At 41.6% G+C, this 20,066-nt stretch overlaps 2 protein-coding genes across 6 annotated transcripts in view; both read right to left on the bottom strand.

Annotated features, from left to right (window-relative positions):
• Positions 1-1,127: 1,127 nt before the first annotated feature.
• cnot11 (CCR4-NOT transcription complex, subunit 11) lies at positions 1,128-5,948 on the bottom strand. Its single transcript, XM_006806405.3, has 7 exons — positions 5,226-5,948; positions 4,558-4,722; positions 4,228-4,380; positions 3,386-3,588; positions 2,455-2,657; positions 1,959-2,055; positions 1,128-1,621 (listed from the first exon to the last, which is right to left on the bottom strand). Exons 1-7 carry the CDS (start codon positions 5,542-5,544, stop codon positions 1,424-1,426), a joined length of 1,338 nt encoding a protein of 445 aa, XP_006806468.1. The 5' UTR covers positions 5,545-5,948; the 3' UTR covers positions 1,128-1,423.
• Positions 5,949-6,425: 477 nt separating this feature from the next.
• The window catches only part of LOC102778192 (abl interactor 2-like), a 35,713-nt gene continuing 22,072 nt past the window's right edge, over positions 6,426-20,066 (bottom strand). For 2 of the 5 annotated variants that reach the window (XM_006806407.3, XM_006806408.3), the window contains 8 exons: positions 19,683-19,786; positions 15,406-15,558; positions 11,272-11,396; positions 10,697-11,017; positions 10,315-10,479; positions 10,152-10,232; positions 9,830-10,012; positions 6,426-9,409 (listed from right to left, as the gene is read on the bottom strand). In XM_006806407.3, the coding sequence (XP_006806470.1) occupies positions 9,234-9,409; positions 9,830-10,012; positions 10,152-10,232; positions 10,315-10,479; positions 10,697-11,017; positions 11,272-11,396; positions 15,406-15,558; positions 19,683-19,786 (1,308 nt within the window). In that variant the 3' untranslated portion in view covers positions 6,426-9,233. The remainder of the gene's footprint in view (positions 9,410-9,829; positions 10,013-10,151; positions 10,233-10,314; positions 10,480-10,696; positions 11,018-11,271; positions 11,397-15,405; positions 15,559-19,682; positions 19,787-20,066) is intronic. The other 3 variants (XM_006806410.3, XM_006806411.3, XM_006806409.3) reach the window with 2 other exon arrangements.

The following is a 20,066-nucleotide window of genomic DNA, read 5'->3' as shown; positions in this document are numbered from 1 at the left end:
GTGTTTCACTGCAGACTTTTAGCTTCAGTGTCTGTTACAGTAGCTGATCCACAACTCACAGAAGAGGACAAATAAACAGGTACAACCAGGAAACAAGCACAAAAATGGTCTGCTAAAAAAAAAGAAGAAGAGAAAGGTTTTGAAGGCAGCTGATTGGAGGTTAAATGTCCATCTTTGTTGCTGTATTAATTTTCCACTTTTCCTCAATCATCTTTTAACTGTGAAGATTGGCAAAAAAAATATTTTTCCACTAAAGACTTAGCCGGAGCATACATACAATCCACATTATATCACAAAGAGTTTTATTTTCTATGCAGAGCTGCAACATTTCCCATTTCATTGTTTAAATTTCTGTGAAACCACAAGTGATCAGTGTAACACAGCCATCTGATTACAAATCAAAATGTTTATATGTGATGTTTGCAAGCAATAAACCAACAATTTTTTTATTACTTTTGTTATTTTTCATCCTGACATTTAAGTGGGGTAATCACTAAGATTATATAGATTATATAGTGATAGTAATGGACACTGTGGGCACACCCAGGTCACACTCAGAAAATAGTTTTGTTTTTCCCTGATCTCAGTGGAAAATGTTACAAGCTCCAACTGCCATTACCCTGACACACTAGATGCCAGTATTAAGACTTGCTGCTCACCTGGCCGCCCATTCTTCATTACATGACCCACTTTAACTCTTACCTTCATTGAGGCTTTCAGCACTTGTGGTGTGAAATTAATAGCTGGCGGTACAGCAATTCCCAAAAATGAACATAACCAGTAGACCAGTGTGTGGTAAATGCTAAAGGAGAACTACAGCGGTGGGATCAGCCAGCTCTTATCGTGGCTGCTGTTCAGATACATCAGTAAAAGTGGTTTTTAGCCTTCTTTGGCAGTTAGTGATCTAAACTGACACCATGTTCACTCTTAGCTATAACTTAATATTTAACAGATATATTCTTTCTTAAACTTTTTAAACTGTCTACAGGAAATACTGTGTCCGCCTGTATAAAAAAAGATTTGAGCGTCACAGCCATTCAAGTACTCACCATGGCAGGCGGGCAGCACAGGGGGATGTGAGTGACAAGAGAAATGTAACGACAATCCAAAAATACAACTACACCGAGTCAAATAAACAATCTCTTTAATGAAACAAACTCAGGAGGTTTCATTTTCCAAAGGGGAGAGCACTGGGAAAAAAGGAAATGCTGCTGTCCTTTAGCCAGACCTGGACTGTAGAAGATGAGCATATAGAGCAATGACTCAAATTTGAAGGACTTCATAACATATTTACAGTATTTCCTCTGAGCTGCACAGTCTTCTCCTTCTGTGATGTACAGGGACACTACGAGTGTGCATTAGAGCAAACCGTCCTCGTTTAGCTGCTGCTTCAGTCCCGCCCGTGTAGCATCTATGACGAGTATTATTTGGCAGGTTTGGCCTCGGTGGGGTTTTCTCCAGTGTCCAGAGTCTTGAGGAGGCGGAAGAGGCCGGCGGCCTCGCGGATGCGGCTGAACTCAATGCAGAAAGCCTGAACCTCGATGAAGAGGTCCTGAACATTGATAATCTTGTTCCGGATGAGCGACTGCAAGAAGACACAGACCAGACGGACCAGACGATTCTGGAAGAAAGAAAGTGTGATTAATAACACCACACAAAGCATGGTCTCCAATTTACTGGAAAACACATTGAACCAGTTCAGAAGATTCTCATTCAGAGTGGGGTGAGCTGTGCGGTACAGCCCTGTCAACAAGTCTGAGCTATAGTCTGTGTCCTCAAGTCATTCTACTGTTTTATTAGTCTGTTATTTAGTACTTATTAGTAGGGGTGTGTGTTCAACATACTGACTTTCTGCTCCAAAACTTGAGGAGTTCTTTGTTCTTTTATGGAGTTGTTTTTTTTCCAAGGATTATGATTAAATATAAAGAAGCATCACTACATTGAGTGTTGTACTCTACCTGCATGTATTTGTCTTTGATTTGCTCACAGGTAGAGATGCAGTTAGAGATGTAGAGGTGGATAAACTCAGGAGGCAAATCCACAGCTGTGGTCAACCTGCGGACAAACCCCCCCCCCCCAAAGAGTGACATTTCCACTTTTGACAATGAAACATTTAACACCTCTTAAAACAGACCCAGTTTAGTCAGTCAGCTTCTGAATGAGTCATAGCGTGAGCCGAGTTTAGTTTAGAGACTAGACTTACTGACGAGAGGCCGCTTTACTCGAGTCACACATAGCGCAGATTAAAAAGTAACCAGTGACACAAACCCCACAAAACCTCGAAAATCTTTTGAAGACAGGATTAAAAAACAAACAAAACTTTATTTTTAGTTTGACTTTTCTAAACTCAGCACACTGACGTCAGTGTTCTGATCATTGTCCTGGCTTTGGTTGTTTTGTCTTTTTTTTTTTTCAAATCACACATTTTGCAGCTCCACGGCTCCGTGCCCCCACCTGTTGACGACCTCCATGGAGTGCAGCGACATGTCCATGTTGACCAGCACTGAGAAATATTCTGTGATCTGGCTGCTCTGCATCAGCTTTAGCAGCATCTCGATGGCCACCAGCGGGTTGTTCTCAACCAGGTCAGGCAGCTTCACCGGAGACAGACCGATGTGATAAACCAGCTTCGGGTCCTTCTCCAGCTCAGCCAGCAGCTGCAGTGACAGAGCATGCAGGGAGTTACTGACAAGCAAAGATTTACACGCTGCATTTCAAATACACTGAAGGAGGAAAAAACTAAAAATGATAACTATATCACCTCTGATAATGTAATAATATTAAAAGTTTACATCTGGAAACAAAGATTTTATGCTTTCTTTTGTAAACCCTCTCTTCATAATTCAGGGTCAACGGGGTGCTGGAGCCTAGCCCAGCTGTCCTGGGGTCAGAAGCGAGGTATGCTCTGGACAGATTGCTAGTTCACAGAGCTAATCCTCGGTAACAACAGACTGTATAATGAATCTCTCTGGGTCTGGGAGTGATGGTAAGACAAAAGAAGTTAAGCTTGGATGTGGTTAATTATAAATAATTACCATCTTGTATAAAGATGCATACTGTCCTCCAGTGTCTGGAGAAACAGAAATAAACTCCCACTATCAATCAGCTGTAAACTACCATTTTTATCCTCTGATTAATCCACCTCGTTCCATTTTATTCCTGTTGATTTCACATTTTGACTCTTTTCAAACCATGTTTCAATGTCTTGTCCAAATATATTTGTCTTGTGCTTTTCTCCTTTTGTGAAGGAGCAACTTTAACCCTGAAATTCCTCTCTGGGTTTATCTGGTTGCACTCCAAAGGCAGCTGGTGGCAGCACCATAGTTTCAGTTTAAATAGAATTTCAGTGCCTGACTTTAAGAGAAGCATTAAATGGCTGACCCACCTGTGATTGCTGCTGTGCAGACAGCGGGCTCTTGAAGGCCTTGGACATGATGCGTTTGATCTCCACGCCGGTGCTGTTCTTCACACACATGGAGCGATCCCACTGGATGCTGTGATCTGGCTCGGTGGGGTTCAGCCACGCCAGCTCGTCCTCACACACGTGGAGAGGAGGCGGCGGCCGGATGAACTCAGGGCGGAAGTGACCTGAGGATTAAACAACGATATTGAAACACTTGTGATAATCCTGTTCTGTTTCAGACGTAGCTTTATTCATGGGTGGCGGTCTACTCTAGTAACCATGGCTACATGTGTGCCAGCTTTAAAAGGTGATCTCATGTTCAGAGAGCCAAGCATTGTGTCTCAGGATATGAACAGCAATGAACTGTAATATTGGGACACCACGGCAGAGAGCTGAAGCTCTGATGCACACACTAGTGAAACTACTCAGGTTCTTGTGTGACCATGCTGCTTCATCTGACTTATAAGTCAGATGTGCACTTGACAGCTGAAAACCCACAAAACTGCCAGCAAAGCAAAACGTTCACTTGTTATTCACACAGCTCCTGTCTTGTAAGCTAGAAGTGAATAACCAGCCAAACTTTTTTTTTAGTGATGAGAAACATGATGATAAGACATACTCTTTTCATGTTGCACACACACACACACACACACACACACACACACAGAAATCACTGACTCAGGGTCTTTGTGTCATATCAAATCATTCTGAAAAAGATGGAACACAATGACCTGCTGAGGTGACCTGCTTTTAATGTTCTTGGTTTTCTGCATAACAAAAGCCTTTTTTGAAAAATGAACAAACAAATCATCAATAACACTTACTTTCCAGCGGAGGGCGTGGGCCTGTGACCAGAGACTCTATGATCTGGTTGGCCACAGAGCTGTCGAATCCTGAGTTGGATGAGTCTGGGTCTGGATCATTGAGAATGCTTGGGAAACTGGCCTTACTCTGAGTGGGCAACTCTGACTGACGCTCTAAACAAGAAAGAGACAGAAAGAGTGAATTAAAACATAAAAGAAACAAAGTGCACTGGAGATTAAAGAAGAAAAAAATTGCCTTTTAAAACAAACCAGTATAAACAAGTGACAGTTTTGACCAGTCACACCTAGTCTTTCAGTCAGTAGATCATTTATGGGTGAGTGGGTACTGACCTGCCAACGCTAGCTGCAACCCGCTGATGTCTACAGACTGGGGCATGTTGCCAACATCCATGCAGGACACCTGTCTGGGTGTCTTTTTGAAGAGATCCCTGGGAGGTGCCAACATCAGTTGGGACAGGAAGAACTTCTCAGGTTGGGTAATGGGAGGCAGGAAGCCTGGACACCAAACACAGGAGACTTCATACACTTCATAATCCCTGATGCCCTCATTTATCATGTTACACAGTCACACTGAGACTGCCAGTGTAACTGGGTGTTGCACTGGCAGCAAGATCTGAGGGCAAATGTTTAACTGAACTGAACAAGTTTGTCTGAAATGAGAAACAGACTGTTTCTCATTTCAGACAAACAGATAGGGACAACATCACATAAGGCACAAAGCACAATCATGTGCCACAGAGACATCACTCGTTTGTGTCTAGAGTATAAGATGCCAAAAATCTTGATTGGTCATCACTGTTACAACACGACGACTCAGACTCTTAAAAAAACAAAAACACAACCCTCAAATATTGAGTTTAGCTTCAGAGAAAACCTCAACTTTGTATCAAAGCTTATTCACTGCTGCTACTTTATGTCCTGCTCGTTTAGGCCTGGCTGATTTCTTTCTCGGTGGCATAATCAAAGTCAGGAAAAAGCGTTTTCACACGGAGACCTACCGGACAGCACCTTCTCCTGCTCCTCTCCGGCAGGTGCGGGGTTCAGCAGGTGCGCGAAAACAGCGGCGAAAGGGTTAGCGGCCAGTGGCTCGGTGCGGTACATCTCCCACAGCAGGTAGAGGGCGATGAGCCGCTGCGGGGAGCTGGGCAGCAGGTCCGGTTGCTGCAGAAGCATCACCAACACCGAGCCCACCCTGAAGTGCTCCGCTTTCCCGAAGTAATGATGAAAGTGAGTGGAGAGGCTTTCGAAGGAGTTCGTGCAAGCCTCTTCAGAGATGATGCTCAGTAGGTTGGACAGTTCCTTCGGAGCGAGTGTCATGGTTTCCTCAACTGAATCTTTTCTGCTTGGGCGGAAACGTTATAAGACTGTTTTTTTTTTTCTTTAAATAGCTAATATAGCAAACACAGCATCCCCGCAACGAACCGGGTGTGTTTAATTCATATTTGAAGAGCAAATCTGAAAAGCTACAGAATGAAAATAATTAAACGAGTTGTTAGCAAAAAGTTAGCTTAACTAGCATTGCGGCGCTAACTGACATAAAGCGGCATTTTCACAGTCGAATATTCCGCCCCACAAACTCCACTCTGCCCGCTGCTGAAACTGCATAACAGTCTTACAAAAACTAACAAAACATTAACCGAATGAAACATCCAAGTTTGTCCAGGTGTTTTCACGACTGTTGAGAGTCGGTGACCGATGTATTAGCAGTTTAAATTCACGACAGTACGAGCTGCATTATGGGTAATGTAGTTTCGTACAGTGGCGTTTCACTTCCCCCTTAAAATAAACTCGTTTAAGTAATCTATAGGAAAGCAGCAATTTTAGACTCGAAAAGCATGAGGTGTCATCCAATAAAAGTCACTTTTAAAGCTACAGCTGACCATAAAATAGTGGTTTGACTAGATAAAGAACTTCTTCCTTTACCGATCAGTCCTCGCGTTATCATTTCCGGCATTTTGTCCTGTCGAAATAAAATGACCATTGTCGATACACTCTTAAAAGTGTTCTTTCATTGCGTTTTTTTTTTAAAAAACCTTTAAGCAGGTTTGTGAATATTTTTTAAAAAAATATTCTCAGTTCTTGTGAGCATACGTATGTAATTATTATTTCTTATTTTCACCTTTCAACAAAAAAAACTTAACTCTTCTGTACGCAGTTTCTACCGTCCAGTCTGATAAATACACAACAGTAGTACATGCTTATTGTTAAGACATTTATTTAGTATTTTCACTTAAAGAACATTGTGCTTTCAGTCATGTTCACTTTGGAAAGGAGAAAGCTTCTCCTGAGGCCTGTTCTTCCAGGTAGATCCTGAAGAATGAGATGGGAGAAATAAAATGAAAGCGATGATCTAAAGAGAAACCAAAGCTCCTATAAGAAACTCAAAGGTGATGAGTGCAATTCAGCAGAGGCGTGTCCAGAATTTTTTCAGCTGATTGTAGGGTGTCTTACTTTCTCTTGTGGCCACGTTTAATGAAATTATTACTATCATAGGAGAGTCTTGCCAGGGGGGTACTCTTAAAATATTTTGTGAATCTCAACCCAGAATTATCCTGTTTAGAGGTTAATGTCTGCACTGAGGGCAATGAAACAGATTCCTGATTTTCTTTTCTTTCTTTCTTTAAAGGCCTTGGAGAAGCTGTCCATAACATTTCACAGTTCATCTCATTTTTTAGTCCACACTTTAAAGGGATATTGCAGGCTAAACAAAAACCAGAGTGAGCCAAAGTTTGCAGCAGCTCAAATTATTTGCTGTTTACATTAAAGACATTCTGTCTGAAGGCTTGCGGCCGTTGTGTTCACATATGAACTTTTTTTTTTTAAACCTTTTCAAAGAGGGTTGTGTGCTGCTTCACACTACACCTTCTGTTCTTTTTGTGCTCCTACTGAGAAGTGTGTAAATTTCTGATGATTTGTATTCATTTTAATCTGGACAACACTTTGCGCTTAAACTTGAAAGTACATGGATATATGAATAAATACAATTATTGTTATCTGAAAATATCAGCTTGGTATATAGGTATTAAAATAATTATTTGCAGCTACACAAGAGAGAATCTTTACCATAAGAGCATCAAGAAAAAAAGTTTTTTTTCCTTCAACTCAAACATCTATAGGGGAAAACTGTTTCTCATCTTATTTGTTATTTAATTTGGCATACTCTGGTTTCTGTGGTAAAACACCTCTTAAGTTACACTGTACATTAAGGACACACTGTTTTCAGGTCCAAAGTCACTTCAGTCAACAAGGGAACATTTGGTTCTTACTGGTTCTCACACACACGTGCACACAACTCTTCACACACACATATGGCACAAAAATATCCACCTTTTTCTCAGAGTCGGTCTTACGTCCAAGCACACAGGACTTCAGTTAAAGGGCTATTACAAGCAAAAACTGCACAGAAACATCACAACCTCCAGCCGGTCAAACAGACATCATAAAGCAAGCTGGTGAAACTACAGGAAAAAAACCCCAACAGAATATGGCGAATAAAAATGTCCATTATATATCAGGCATGCAGGCAAACACACTGTAAACTAAAAAAAACAACAACAAACAAAAAAAAACAAAACAAAACTGAAAACAGCTCCAGAATCTTCTCCTGGTGATTAGATCAGGTCCACTTTACTACACGACAACAAACCCACAATGAGGTCGGACACAGGAGAGCTTAGTTCTGCTGTCTGGTCTGACCTTGGTGATTGATCAGATCTCTTGTGGATTAGATAAAATGTTAGTTTAGTTACACACATACATTTATATCAGCCAGAACTGCCTTTGCAGCTTCATTCAACACAGAACTAACAAGAAAACTTCAGCTACCGGAAAACACACAGTTCCACTTGCAGACGTCACATCACAGCAGGATGTGGTGTGATGTTAAAGGAACTTTCTATGAGGACAGAAGCTCAGTTTTCACTGAATACTGTCCATGAAGAGAGCAGGATGGCATCCAATCAACTTGCAAAAAGGTCACTCACACAATGTCACTGAGTTTAGTGTTACTGAAAATCTTTGTGCTGTTCACTTTGTTTAAACATAAAAACCTTTCTGACCTGTAGTGTTTTCTTTTATCGTTTCCTTCATCTCAAGTTTATCTCCAAGACTCCTCCCTCAGAGAACTCCTTCTTTCACCTCATAAGGCTCTTAGGATTGTTTTTTTGTTTTGTTTTTTTTGGCAGATTGGCACCATTAAAAGTCACGCAGGATTAGCTTTTAACAGTTCCACACTACAGAGTCCATTTGAATCAACATCACTGGCTTATGTCTAGATTTTCAGCTCTACTATTATAAGAATCACTCTGTTGTGATCATGTCTATGATTTCTAAAAACACTTATGGATATTTAACCACACTTACATACTAAATGGTTTCACATCTGTATGAGAAATGGAAAAAAGTTCCACACAACATGTGTTGCAAGAGAACAAATTTCTTATGTCAACATCTTAAAATCAATTTCTTGTGATTAAAAAAAATAAAATCAAATGTGTCCTACTCATGTCTTGATCTTCTGGGTGCAGTCATTCCTTTTGATTAGTAGGACTTAGATTATTAGGACAATTATCACTTCTGCAGCATACACACATTTGTATGACCGAGAATGCGTGGCAACACCTGTACCATCAGGTCCCACTTAAACGTTCTTTTCTAAAATGTGTGTAGTCATTCTTCAGAGAAACAGAGCTGTTGTGTGGCTGGAAAGCACAGCATTTCATAATTTCTTTGAATTACACTGGGTTGAAAAGAAGATACCCAAAGAACTTTACTGACTTTTTACTTGGTCTCAGGTGTTTTTAAATGAATATCTCACACCTGAAACACCTCTTAGTCCTAAAGCACTAAGGTAAAGCCTGTTATTGATTAAGTGGTTTTGTTTTCACAAGCTCTGACTTTCTTGTGACCAATTAGTGTGAATTTAAGGAGACAAATGGCAACGTGGAACAGGGTCACATTTTCCCTTCTAGTTCTTGACTGCAGCTGTGATTACAGACACGTTTGGCTCAGTCAGCGTAGTGCATGATGGACTCTACGTAGTTTCCAGGGAAGAGACCGGTGGTCGAGTTCATCACTCCTTCAAACCACCCGTCCTCGTTCTTCTTGATGACGTATATGATCGCTCCTTCTTGGAACGACAGCTCGTCCTCCTTGTCGGCCGTGTAGTCATAGATGGCCACCACTGGAGGGCGACAAACACACCAAAGTATGATTACTAAACAGCAGAAGGTTCAGTCATTTCACCAGAAGCAGTGCAGTAAATGTGATTACATGCATTTCAGTTTTTACGCACAAATGGAAACTACTCTGTAACTGCTCACCCCTGTGACTAATGCAACAACTAATCCAATAATATCCAAAGCAATTAATGAGTATAAAAGACATCAATACCTGACTTAAGATTTTTGGGGGAATTTTGGGAATTAGGTTTTCCGAGTAGACAACCTTAAATCCAAGTTGTGTTATTCTACCCGGAGACACAGTTTAAGGCTACATATATGAGCAACTAATTCAAGGAACACTGATGGAGTGATCAAACACAACCTCATAAACAATGCAAACTGCAAGTACTTTGTTGCCTCTGTGTATTTCTGTGGTGTACCTTTCTCTAAGTAGTTCCTGGGGGCCCACGGTGGGTCTTCTTCAGCATACGGGTCGTTATACTCCACTACTGCTGAGTCCTCTTCTTCATGCCCATCCTCAGCTGGCTGAGGAGTGGGCAGGGGCTCCTCGTGCACTACTTGGTTCTCAGTGGCAGGCTGCGGGGGAGGGGGGGCGTCTGAAACTGGAGGTTGGGGATACTTTACACAACCTGAACTGAATCTGGGCTTAAAAGCTGATGATGTCATCCGTTTTGACACACAGATGTTCACGAGAACATTTCTCTGATAAATTACTGAAAAAGAATCCAGATTAATACTCACTGGACTCCTGAACTCGAGCTACAAACCCCATCAGAGGAAGCTGAGGGGTGAACTGGAGCAGGGAGGGGGGCGGGGGGGAGGCTGCAAACACAAAAGACAAAACTTTACCAAACTTTCTCAATGTGGGAGTGGAGTGACTGGTGGCTGCTTTTATACTGCATACCTGGGCTCTGGTTGTAGTAGGGACCGCCATTGACCTGATTCTGGGTTGTAATTGGCTGACCTGTCACCGATGGGGGGCGGCGGTAAGGCAGTGACCCCCCCACCTGTGGGGTTTGCTGTCGAGGCTGAGGCCGGTTCATACTGTAGAACTGAGGGACGATAGGGCCTGACCAGCAAAGAGGGGCAACGTTATAAACTCATATTTTCTTAATACACTGCGTATCAATCAATCAATGATCAATTCCATTTTAATTTTCTGTGTTAAACATGAAGGAAAGAGTTAAAGATTAGCTCCCCGGGGTGGGGATAAAATCCACAGAAACAGAGTGGAAAAAGGAGGACTTGGTGATGTTTGGAGAGCAGAGGTGTCCCTGAAAACTCACCTTCAGTGGGTGATGAAGAAGAGGAGGAGGAGGAAAGTGCAGGTGGAGGGGCAGGGGGAAGCAGCTCCGATTGGACTTTGGATGTGCTTGGGGAAGAGTTAGAGGGGGGGGAGGTGCCGGCGTTTGGCGCATTCGCTTGCGAGTTTGCTTGGGAGGGTGAGTTGGCATGTTGAGAAGGTGAGCTCGGCGGCAGAGGTGCGTTGGGTTGTGTTAAGGTTGTGGTGGAGGAGGAAGAGGAGAAAGAGGAAGGAGTTGGGGACGGGGAAGGGGAAGAGTTAGGGGCGGTAGAGGATGAGCTAGCAGGTCCGGCAGTCGGGGAAACTTCAGGCAGAAGAAAAGGAAGGAAGGAGTTAGGAAATAAGGTTAGAGGAGGGAGTGAGTGACAAAGCACAAACAGCAGGGGGAGCTGAATTTCAAGCGCAGAAATTACACACTCAAAAATTAAGCTGTTTATATAGTTTATAACTTTAGAAAGACTTTAAAATATAAAATCTTAATAGTACAAAGAGTCCAGTTAGAATTGGAGGAATGGTGGGCAGGTGTGTAGCACAGATGTGTATATTTCTGTGTGTTACCCGGGAATGTGGAGGGTGGGGAGGGTGTGGGCACAGCGATGGGAATGCCCACGCTGCCGCTGCCGCTGTTCTCCCTGCTGCTGCTCCGACTGCTGCTGCTGGGATGGCTGCCTCCACTGCTACCACTGCACACACACACACACACACACACACACACACACACACACACACACACACACACACACACACACACACACACACACAGAGTGGGGGAAGTCAGGGTCCTGCATAGGGACGTGTTCCACCTTGGATTCAGTTCCAAATGGGTAAAATACCAGAATCCCTGAGCTGCAAGGCCAAGTACTCTCCTATCAAACCTTTATTTCATGACTCCTCTGACAAAAGCATTCAAGCTGAAAAAGCATTGAAATGAATGTCAAATGTCCCACCTCACCACCAGTACTACAGCAGGTTCTGTGACCAATAGGATAAGATTATCTATGGCAGACATGGAAACAAAACAGCAATTTCTCAAACAGCCCCCCCCTAATTTTGGCTACACTTAAAGACGACCTATAAGGAGAGACAATAGCAAATGTACAGCAAGTATGTCTTTAAAAAATTATTGGTGTAAACTGTGTGATAGGACATTGCTCTCTATGTGTGGAAAGCCCTACAAACATTCAGGTTTCAGTTTAAGGTATAATTTCCATTATAAAATTAACACCCCAACAATCAGACCTCCTCTGAGCAAGCATTTGGTGACAGCAGGAAGGAAAAAAAAGACTCCCTTTTAACAGGAAGAAAGCTCTGGCCGAACCAGGCCCAGGGAGGGGCAGCCAAGTGACAAGTTGGGGGTGAGGGCAAAGAGAAGAGACAGGACAAAAACCTCAATATTACTGATGGATGGTTCCTGGGTCACAATTAAAATGGCCAAAAGTCGTATTACCAGGATTCTCACGCTTGAAGTTACATCCTATCAAAATGCTTCAACAATGCTGAAACAAAACAGTTTCAACTTTGAAATAAAATCAGCTTTTGATGAGAGAAAAAATTGACAGCTCAACTCCTTTTTATTGACAGATAAAAAGGAGTTGAGCTGTCTCCTACACGATGGCAGCTGGGCACACATGGCCTGCAGCAAGCCTACATTTGGCTCAGCAGTGAATGCAGGAAACACATCGTCTAGATGAGTGATTTCCAAAGTCTGGCCTGTGATACGGTCACAAATGAGCCAGAAAGGAATAAAGGACAGGAATCATATTTACGTTATTTATTTTTAGTCATTTTGCAATTACCATTTTTTTACATAGTTTTTTTTGGTCTCTGTTCAGTTCCAAATTAGCTGTCAAAGGAGCTTGCAAAGAAAAGCGTCTGGACGCTTTTCTTTGCAAGCTCCTTTGACTACGATGACCTGGATGACTGAGAACCTTCACAGACATATTCCAAATTAGCTGTTGTTGGGCCAAAGCGTTACCTTAAATCTCAATAATTTACACTAAGCAGCTGCTTTTATTACCTTTAATTTTCCAGCCATTATAAATGCAAATAGCTAATATCAGCCCCCGAATAATACAGGTCCAATATAGTTTCATATTTATATTATTTTTTCTGCTTTATTCTTTCTTGCTTTCAGCCTTCGCCCTCTTACACTAGGCCGTCTGGCCAGTCATTTACAACACGAACGCTAATAAAGCAGCAAACAGGAGTCACATGGCATCAGCCTCTAACTGGATGTTTTGTACACACTCGTCTTTGCTAATAAGAATTAATGAACTGAAACAAAAGATTTGATATGAGCTGATTTCTCAGCCTCACAACCTGGAACTGGATTTAATGAGCAGAAAGGCTGTTGAGTAATTCTGCTGTGAGGAACTTATTTTTTTGCTTTATAACATTGTTAATATCATGTTTACAAAAAAAGACCTCTGAACTTGTAGACCAAGAAAACTTGATGTGTAGTATTTCACCGTTTTCCAAAATTAAACAATCAAAAAAACAGCTCAATTTTTACACTCCAGAAAATGTAAACAATTAAAGAAAAGTGGATATGAAACACCGACTGACTGCTTACTCAGTCATGATTTTTCAAAAGGCATAAAAAAAGAGCAACAGATAAAAGCAAACTAATATTAAAGGCAAAGGCAGCAGGGGCAGAGGATGGCTCGCTGATGAAGATGAAAAGAAAAGTGCAAAGACAAGAAACAGCAGAGCAAACAGCAGCAGAATGAGAGAGAGCTAACATCATTACAGGAGCAATGAAACCATAAACACAGCACATGCAATCTGATCAGTTTTAGAGTGACTGAGTTGAAGGTGGTGCCTGGATGGGAAGGACTTGAGAATAGTTTGAGGCAGAGCTGTGATTGGACAAAACAGAGCCAGGCTCTAAATAATCTATACTTTTGTTTATTCATTTTTAAAATGCTACATCAGCGCTGCACAATTACTGCAAAGGGTGCCTTTTAGAGCAACCACAGACAGCATAACAAGAACGTAAATTCTGGGTCTAAAAAAGTGAACCTGCATTCTTTTTACAGAGGGAAACTTGTGTTTGCAGAAAGCATACTGGTTGTACAGAAATCTACAAGAAAACCATACATCTCTATTGCTCTGTGGCTCAATGACTAGTTCATGATGAAACTCTTTTTGTAACATTTGTGACTTTTCCAAGTGTCAGAAAAGAGGATTATGTTCATTGGCTACACACCTGTCAATCACGTTATTGGAAAGTTATTGGAAAGTGAGAGTCCGGTCCACCCCTTAACTGGCCATACTTTTTATCACATATAAAGAGTATGAAGAGTATAAAACACACAGATGGCCAAAATGCTCAGCTCAGAAATTTCATACCAGGAGCCTGAAAGGTAATGACATGGTGGCTACGTCCATCTTTTATGCTGTCTGTGAGATTAACATGTAAACACTGTCAAAGACTTAAACATTTATTTGCGAATGCAAAATTCAAAGCTCTGCTTTCAAAGTATTTGCCTCTCTCTCCCATTCAGGACACCAACAGCTACATAAACTGCAGAGGAGACAAAAGAAAACTACAAGCTGAAAATGAATGAAAGAATAAAATCAGTTAGTTGATGCTGTGAGGGTGTAAGCAGAAAGTTAGTTCTGTGTGTCCTCTGTGTTCTCTCAGCAGTAACACTAACACGTATGATTAGGTTAATAAAATAACTACATAAAATCCTTTTAGCAATGAACAGTGTATTTGAAATGAACCAAAACAAGCACGTACTCCCTGAGCATGATTGCTGAGCAAATCCACAGAGGAAACACTGGACAGCAGCAGAGAAGCCATAGCAGGTGAACGATTACAGAGGCCTAGAGCACAGGTGTCGAACTCCAGGCCTCGAGGGCCAGTGTCCTGCAAGTTTTAGATGCATCCTTGATCCATCACAGCTGATTCAAATGGCTAAATTACCTTCTCAACATGTCTTGAAGTTCTCCAGAGGCCTGGTAATGAACTAATCATTTGATTCAGGTGTGCTGATCCAGGGTGAGATCTAAAACTTGCAGGACACCGGCCCTCGAGGCCTGGAGTTCGACACCCCTGGCCTAGAGGAACGTGACCACTTTTGTACAAGACTGTATTTCTGCAATGCCACATGAAATATGCATTTGTTTGTCAGTATCTGGAGCGACGTTTTATAGCAGATTTCATTAGATGTTCAGATTTAAGCTTCTGAAGTTGATCAAGACTATTTCAAAGGCCAATTCTTTGATTTTGTGGCTGTATGGCTATAGCTGTAGTGTGATATTGAAATCTTTCTCCCTGTATCTTCTTTTGCTGATGAAGTTAAAAGCTGGGAATGTTTTCTGCAGGATACATTTTGTCTTGAACTGAAAAATTACTCTCCAGGTGTTCTGAAATATGTTTAGTCACCGTGCAAGCCAATTAGATCAGCTGTAAATGACCAAGAATGGAAGCATGAACTAAACCACACTGCATGAGGATGAGAGATAAAACAATCTCTCCTTTAGCTTTTTAAGCTGGTCTGTCTTAAACAAATCTGTCAGGGTGAAATATGTCTAAACAAAAAAACAACAACAAAAAACCCCAGCAGTGATTTTAAAGTTTTTCAAAGTTTTATCAATTTAGAGATGCAAAAGAATTTCAGCAGGGAAAAGGAAAAGCTCTGAATCCCATTCTGGCAGGCCACGTTTACCCACTGACCCGGCTACCTGTATGTTCGGGGTCGATGGTTGAGGGTAGCGGTGCGGGCCGGACTTGGAAGCTGTCCCCCTGCCATATTGTTTCTGGTAGGGCTGGAGACATAATCATTGGGTACAACAGGGGGGCGCACAGGCTCCAGTGTCCTGTAGGGGGAGTTCTTCCTGTACATGCAAAACGTAAGGGTGAAGACAGGGTTAATGGGGAGACAAATTTGATTCTGGCGACAAAGGATCGCTCCTGAAAGTAACATTAAATAGCCACAAGCACACTTAAAGCATCAGTACTGATATGCAAGTACACCTTAATTCTGCAAGTGAGCTAGCTATAGCCTCCTTCCTGCTGTGGAACAAAAAGAATAAAATCGGTAAAGGTCATGTTCAAAGGCCAGTGTGTATTTTTAGAGAAATACAATTCCTCCCGCGTCACAGAGCTGTATGTAGAGAATAAGGACGAATGAACGCCAACAGAGGAAAACAAAAAACTGACTAAAATCAGAGTGAAACAATGGATCAGCACAATAAATGTCACTTACTGCATACACATAACACAAAGCAGGCACAGTGTCCACCTGGTTAACTCCTCCTCACGAATAATCACACAGTTACATCCAATATTTCAACAACCTATGAGTCATGTAATGCACCAGCAGTTATCACTGTATGCAAAAGAAAAAGACTGCATGATTTCCAAGCAGATTTACAGCCATTTATTTGGACTTTCTATTGGGGTTTCCCATTTATGTCTATTCTGTCTGCAAAGGATTCTGTTGTTTCACCAAGTTTAAAGCCCGCAGTGTTAATGCAATCCGATTAACACTGGTGCTAAAGAAAGAACAGTCAAACTTAGATGGTGAAAACTCTCTGAATCATCTGGGTTGTTATTTATGTGAGTGTGAGTCGTCAGAAGGCCTGTTGATTACAGCATTACGCCAGCTCACTGCTGTGATTTGTTCCTCGTCTCTCCACGCACGTTTGTGTTAGAGTGTGCGTGTGTGTGTGCGTGTGTGTGTGTGTGTGTGTACAGACATTTGGCTTGTGCAGCAAAGCTCCAGTCAACTCAAAGTTCCAGCCAAGTGCTGAGCTCCTTCTGGTCCCTCATCCTTAGGACCGCAAACACTTTCTCATCTTATTTGTTGTCATACTGCACCAAATGTCAGACTTGTGGACGTTAGGTTTAAAAAGTAGAATTATTTAAATAACAAAGAACTAGACAGCTACCTATTCCTAGCTTCTGTGTTGCTTATGAAATGAGACAGCAGTAGCGCAACATTGTAAGACTGTGTTGCATTATGGGTTGTTTGCAGTCTTGTGATAATCTTTGGCTAGTCAGGGCTCTTTCAGCAGGGAAAAAATCCTGCCGTGCTGTTCAACATGGTACAACAGGTGGCTGATCAGCAGGTTACAGGAAATAGGAAGCAACGCAGCAGACAACACAGACTGAATGAGGCCACCTATCAGCCTACCTGCTGCACACAGACAATCAAGGTATTGCAATAAATATTGTAATAAGGTAATGCAGCAGCACGTAAGTTAGCTCCTCTAACCGGAGTCACTGACCTGGAGCTCTTAGGTTTGTTATTGCTGTTGGTGCCTTTTGGAGCATTTTCATGGAATTTTCCCACCATTGTGTTATGTGTATGCAGTAACTGACGTGGACATTCCAAGAAGCTTGTGGTTCTCTTTTGGTGAATTCGATTTTACATGGATGTAGCTTCCAAAAGTGAAGCCAGTAAATACATAAATACAAACCTGCATCCCTTTTTTTGGCCACCAGCGGATGATACCTGTGGTTAGAAAAAGGCTAATGGTCCTATAGAAGTCCGTGGAGAAATCAACCAAAAGAGGTTTAGAAAGTAGGATTATCCAGGAAATGCTTATTGGTTAGCAACATATGATTGACAAGTCGTTAGCCAGTTAGTGTGTGGTTTCCTGGTAACATCCACACCTTGGTTGTCAAGTATCACAATACCAAGAGGGTGACGTCAGGTCAAGATGCTCATGTGAATCTCATAGTTGCTACAGCCATCTTTTATACTGTCTGGCTGTATTCACAAAGCTGCCTAGCGTTAGCTACTAATTAGCTAATAAGCACTCCATCACTTTAATCCAAATACAAGAACTTGTGGCTCAGAAGTACCAGCATGGTGGAAGGTCCAAACTCTTACACTAAAGCCTCAAAATGTTGGGTCAAAATCAACAGCCAACATAACAGTGGTTACATCCATCTTTTATATTGTCTATGGTATATAGACTTATGTGTGTTGTGCTAGCTAATTCAGCACACCTTCCTTTAATGGGTAAGATTCCACAAATGTTGAATACATCTCAGCAAATAACAGGCCCACAGCTAGCTCACCAACTCTACTGGTTACATATATTTGCCAGAAGTATCAGGTTATGAATATCTACAGGCATATACAGACAAATGTGATAATAATCTCTTTCTCAAAATGTTACACCTTTCTTTTAAACAAACAGTTAATAACTAAAAATGGCATTGGACCATGTGACGAAGTGGCTAGGACTGAATTCATTTACCATTTGTCACTTGCATATATTGTTATTTTGTGTTCTGTTATCTTATAGTCTATCATAATGCTTTAATGTAAACACAGCACATGTAACCTTGGCTCTACATACTATCCCGGGTCTGTTTGTGGAGTAGCATAACATAAGCAGCATGGAAAGTGATAGGAAGACAGCATCTGCGGACTGTTCACGTTTCTTTACAGACCACCCAATATTTACTCAAGAAAACTGGACCCAGAGAAAGTAAGACATCAGGAATAAATAAGGAATAAGGAATGAGAAAGTTAAAAAAAAGAGAGGAAGGAGTGAAATCAAGATGAAGATAAGGAGATAAGGAGAGAGAAAGAAGGAGGGCTACAGCTGGGTGACCTAGATGTTTGAGGGGAGAGAACACAACAAGCTTTCACAACGCATGACGTTATTCCTCTGTGTGTGTGTGTGTGTGTGTGTGTGTGTGTGTGTGTGTGTGTGTGTGTCATTCCCTTCTGCCGGGTCAAATCTGTAATAAGCTTGCAGCAGGACGCTCCATCCTTCCATAAGACACAAACACACACAATCTGCAGCAGGTTCACACATGCACACAACTTATCTCAAAGTCAGTTCAGAAAACAACACATCCGTGAGAGCAGATTTATCTTATCAGTCCATTTATATTGAAATTGGGATGCTGTGTAGAAACCACATAAAATCAGAAAGCAGCAATCTGCAAATTTCAAACCAATATTTTGTTCACAACGGAGCATATGAAGGAGATTTTACCATTTCATGAAAAATATGGAATCACTAAATATGTCTCCAAACATTGGGGTGGGGGTGAGGGGGCATTAAAGGTATCATTTACTTTTCCAAGTTAGTGGCATTAGAAGGAAAAACGGGAGGAATATTTTCCAACTAATTATGTTAATTGGCAACAGGTCAATAATATACTTGGTAATAAAAGACGGGTAGAGGTTAGTATTTCGAAATAATCTTCTTCAATGTAAAATTACAAAGACTTGAGTATTTCATCATTTACAGTATGCATGTCATTAAAGAAGGCAAGAATCTGAAGAAATCTCTGTGTGCAATAGACAAGGAGAAAATCAATATTAGATGTCCATGATCGCTGAGGTATGGCATTAAAAAACAAAACAAGGTAATTTGATGACTAAATCATTACATTACAACATGACGGCTTCATGGTAGAAGAGTGAGTTGTACTGAAGCGTGCTAGACTGAATAAATTTAGCGTATTACAGAGCAAAAACTACAACATAAAGACCCAGCTCTCTCAGCAGCTAGGGCCCTCTATCAGACAAGAATGGGACAACAGCTGGTCTCCTCAGTTCCCAGATGTTTACAGACTGTTGAGGTTGCTACACATTGAAAACATGTAACCATGGTCCCGTCCCAACTTTTTTCCAAAATGAGCTAATATTTTTCATGAAATAGAAAATGGTCACAGTTTAAACATCTGCTATGTTTTATATGTTCTACTGAGAAAAAAAAATGGGGTTATGAGATTTGCAAATAAGTGCTTTCTGTTTTTGTTTACATTTTACGCATTGTCACAACTTTTCCAAAATTGGATTTGTATCCCATGGAGGCCATACTACTCACACATTTAAGAAAAAAAATTGAGACAAATACTCAAGTTCCAATAAATACACAGAACATTCACTTATATTAAACCATGGAAGCACAAAGGATAAGACAAGTTAAATACTAGTAAGGATACACATGTGGTGTATAGGCTTGGTGCTAGGCTGTGTACATACCCCAAGATGCCCTTGCCTGCCCTCGGAGGGCTGGGCGGTTTTTGTGTGGGAGGGTTGGACCGAGACAGTCCCGCTCCAAGTTTCATGTTCGGCTGACCATTCACCTGAGAGAACAAACCGTGTTAATTCTCAGCGCTCAGCTCAGGCCTTTCACAGAGCCAACATATCAGTAGCTAGCCAAAACAACAATCACCCCTGTGTAGCTCACCCCATTCTGCAGAAACAGCTTTAAAACATCAGGTCCTAGAGTCCACCTCTGACCGTGTCCTATGATACTGGGTAGAATGATTTATAAGTCCTTTAAGACCTTCAGGACTCATTCGAACATGTTCCAACACTAGCTGTCACTTCACGGTTGGACAGCAGGCAGGCTGTGCACTAAAT

Source organism: Neolamprologus brichardi, chromosome 16, assembly GCF_056152115.1.
Source record: "Neolamprologus brichardi isolate AB-2024 chromosome 16, ASM5615211v1, whole genome shotgun sequence".
NCBI classification, from domain to species: domain Eukaryota; kingdom Metazoa; phylum Chordata; class Actinopteri; order Cichliformes; family Cichlidae; genus Neolamprologus; species Neolamprologus brichardi.
The sequence above is the reverse complement of the archived record's forward strand: the minus strand, read 5'-3'. Positions and strand labels throughout refer to the sequence as shown.

Excerpts from the sequence above, each read along its gene's own strand:
- cnot11 (XM_006806405.3), bottom strand. The coding sequence starts at position 5,544 with ATGACACTCGCTCCGAAGGAACTGTCCAACCTACTGAGCATCATCTCT. Across the intron at positions 4,381-4,557 it reads GTTGCAGCTAGCGTTGGCAG|AGCGTCAGTCAGAGTTGCCC; the intron begins GTCAGTACCCAC and ends TTTCTTGTTTAG. Across the intron at positions 1,622-1,958 it reads TCAAAGACAAATACATGCAG|AATCGTCTGGTCCGTCTGGT; the intron begins GTAGAGTACAAC and ends TCTTTCTTCCAG.